This window comes from Orycteropus afer, unplaced genomic scaffold (genome assembly GCF_000298275.1).
Source record: "Orycteropus afer afer isolate SDZICR_OR568_19922 unplaced genomic scaffold, OryAfe1.0 scaffold00930, whole genome shotgun sequence".
Lineage (NCBI taxonomy): Eukaryota > Metazoa > Chordata > Mammalia > Tubulidentata > Orycteropodidae > Orycteropus > Orycteropus afer.
Window position 1 is genome coordinate 46,021 of NW_006922517.1, and position 3,407 is coordinate 49,427.

At 38.0% G+C, this 3,407-nt stretch overlaps 1 protein-coding gene across 1 annotated transcript in view; it reads left to right on the forward strand.

Annotated features, from left to right (window-relative positions):
* ATP7A (ATPase copper transporting alpha) overlaps nt 1-3,407 on the forward strand; it is a gene marked incomplete at its 5' end in the record, with an annotated part of 170,780 nt that overhangs the window by 12,621 nt on the left and 154,752 nt on the right. The window contains one exon of the mRNA XM_007958337.2: nt 2,876-3,039. Coding sequence (XP_007956528.2) covers nt 2,876-3,039 — 164 coding nt within the window. The remainder of the gene's footprint in view (nt 1-2,875; nt 3,040-3,407) is intronic.

Consider the following 3,407-nt stretch of genomic DNA (forward strand, 5'->3'; position numbering starts at 1 on the left):
ATTTTTTGGTAGCTATTGTAAATGGTATTGATTTCTTTTTCAGCCATCTCTTTGCTGGTGTAGAGGAATCCAACTGATTTTTGGATGTTTATCTTGTATCCTGCCAGTTTGCTAAATCTCTCACTTAGTTCCAGTACTTTTCTTGCTGAGTCTCTTGGGTTTTGTATGTACAAGATCATATCATCAGCAAATAGGAATAGTTTTACTTCCTCCTTACCAATTTGGAGTGGGATAGGGATTCCCACTCTTCAGGATCCAAATTAAAAAATAATGAAGAAGGGCAAAGGAATAGGAAGAGGAAAAATGAAAAGAAAAGGAGATGTGAGGGGAGATGGAAGAACTAAGCAGAAGGATTAAAAATTGTAAGTAAAAAGTGTCTCAGCACTAGCAGTGGGGGTTTGACCAGCCTCTGAGTGGATGAGGGTGGGGAGGGCTGTGTCTCTGGTTAGCAGGAGGTTGTGCAAGGTTAGAGTCACCTGTTAACTGCTGTGGGTGCTGGTGCAGTCTTGGTTCCTGCTCTGACCAGAATGCTGCTTGCAGTAATTTAAAATGACCATTCTGTGCCCATTGACAGTTTACTGCTCCTTGTTGACTGCTTTCATTTAGTGTCTTTGTCTCGTCAGTATTTGATCTATTTCTTTTTCCTTTCCTTTGAAGTTCTGGCATCCAGGATTATTATCCGTAGCTCCATCCCTTGTTTTCTCTAGTCTTTGTTGTATGGCGTCGGGATAATGTAACTCCCTAGTCTGTCATCTTGAAAACTCCGTATTCATTTAAACTTTATTTATTTAGTTAGTTAATGCTTTAGGTGCAAGTTTACAGAGCAGAGTTCATTTTACATTAAACATTACATGTACATTTAGTTTCTACTACCCATTTACCATCCCCAACCCTAACCCAGTATCCTCCCCTCCCTGCCCAGTAACCACCCCCCGTGTGTCCTCCCTGTGTGTCCTGAATTTACTCTGTGTGAATGTTGCCCCTCTGGTGCCCTGTGGTCGATTGCTCCAAGGAATGCATTTCCATAGAGTATGTGGGTGCATCACCCTGGATAGAAAATGCTGATGAAGAGGATGGTATTTTGGAACTTGTTGTAAGTAAGATTTTTCTGTTATTAATTAAAATTCCAGGGAAAACTTGATGAGCGTTCTTAGAAGATTTCCAAAGGTGCATGTACATCTTGTTTGCTATTGGGCTGAGAGCCAACCCCTGGGAGTGAGTTTTATTCCAGGCCCAGAATGTATCCCAGGGTCATAGTATTGGGGGTCTCACCAGACTCCATCTGACCAGTAATTCTGGTCATTATTGAATTTTTGGATATTTTTCTACATTTTTCCTCCCGCTCTATCCAGGATCTCCAGGTTTGATCCTTTCCTGAGTGGTTGGCATTGGTAGCTGGGCACCATCTAGTTCTTCTGGTCTCAAGGGCCATCGTGTCCTAGGGTTGATGGCTTCCAAATGTCCTTGCTTTTTTTTTTTTTTTTTGCACTCTTCTTCACTTCTGATAATAGGAGACCATTAGCTGCATCTTAGATGAACACTTGACAGCCTTTAAGACCCCAGTCACTACTCACCAGTGTAGGATGAGGAACAGGACTTTTATGTATTTTGTTGTGCCAATTGAGTCTGGTGTCCCCCAGTACTATGGTCCTGAGGTGGCACATCTGTTTAATCTCTCTCCCACAGTGTCTGGGTGTCTGTCTTCTGTTGTTTCTGTAAGGATTGCAGGTATTTTGTATCACTGGTGTCTGTGCAAGTGTAGCCTGCACTGAATGTATCCTTAGTCTAGAGTATACTCCTGTTCACTGACCCCCATCTGATCTTCTCAGATGTTTATGTGTTTATGTGTAGCCTGGTGTACACGTAAACATTTAGCCTACAAATTTGCACTCATAAACCAAAACATCCCATTGCCATTAAGCTGATTCAGACTCTTAGTGACCCTGTATGATAGAGAAGAACTGCCCAAAGGGCTTCTAAGGCTGTAAATCTTTATGTAAGCAAACTGAATCATCTTTCTTCTCCTGTGTGGAGAGGCTGATGGGCTTGAACTGGTGACCTTTTGTTTAACAGCTGAATGCTTTAACAACTGTCTGACCAGATTTTGCAATAAAGCATAGTAGATTTGTTTACCATAGATGTATATGATTATGTTTAATGAGACCAAAGGTATAGTACTTAGGCAGGCCTAGCCTCAGATGTCTTAATGATACATACTGTTGTCACAAGGGCTGAATGAATAAGGATTTGTGTAAGCTTATCCTCTGGGGAAATAACTCTATTTCTGAAATTTTTGTATTAATGATCTGGATTTCTATTTGCTGCTAAACTTAAGATTAATTATAAGACAATTGTAGAATGTGAGTACTGCCTAGATATTTGATTATATTAAGGAATTATTTTATTCCAGGTGTGATATTGGTATTATGGTTATTTTTCAAGAGAAGAATCTTTGTGTTATAGAGATAAATATTTAAATAGTTACACATGAAATTATATAATGTCTTGAATTTGCTTAAAAATAATTTGTATAGAAGGCCAGGAGTGGAATGGGCAAGAATATAAATGAAACAAATCTTACTGATAATTGTTGAAGCTGTATGATGGGCACATCAAGTTTATTATGCTGTTCTCTCTTATATATATATATAAATGAAAATTTCTATAATAAATGTTTTTAAAAATAAGGCCCCCTTTTCAAATAGTTTTATTTGGTTTGGGTTTAATACTTCTATACAAGTTAAGTAATACATTTCTCCAGGTTCACTTTACTCATTTCATGTTTATGTGAAAAACACTAAAAACTAATTACAGCATCGTTCTTTTTGTAAGTAATAATGTTATCTGTATGTATTGTTCTTATCAATGTCACTAGGAATATATTCTGTACTTGTGGCTCTGATGGCTGGCAAGGCAGAAGTAAGATATAATCCTGCTGTTATACAACCTCTGATGATAGCAGAGTTCATCCAAGAGCTTGGATTTGGAGCCACTGTGATAGAAAATGCTGATGAAGGGGATGGTGTTTTGGAACTTGTTGTAAGTAAGATTTTTATTTGTTATTAATAAAAATTCCAGGGAAAACTTGATGAGCATTCTTAGAAGATTTCCAAAGATAATTGAAGGTTAGAAAAGTAAGACATAAGGAGAATTAAAGAATCTGGAAAATGAAAGGCTGAGATAAGATTTTTTTTTAACTTTTTATTGTATTTTGGTGAAAGTTTACAGAGCAAATTAGTTTTCCATTTAACAATTCATACACGTTTTGCTTTGTGACTTTGATTGCAGTCTCTGCAGTGTAACAACACTCTTCCCACTTCCACCCTGTGTTTACCATCTCAGTTTGTCCTTCTTTCCTGTCCCTTCCTGCTTTCTGAGCTTTATTCCTGGACAAATGCTGCCCTTTT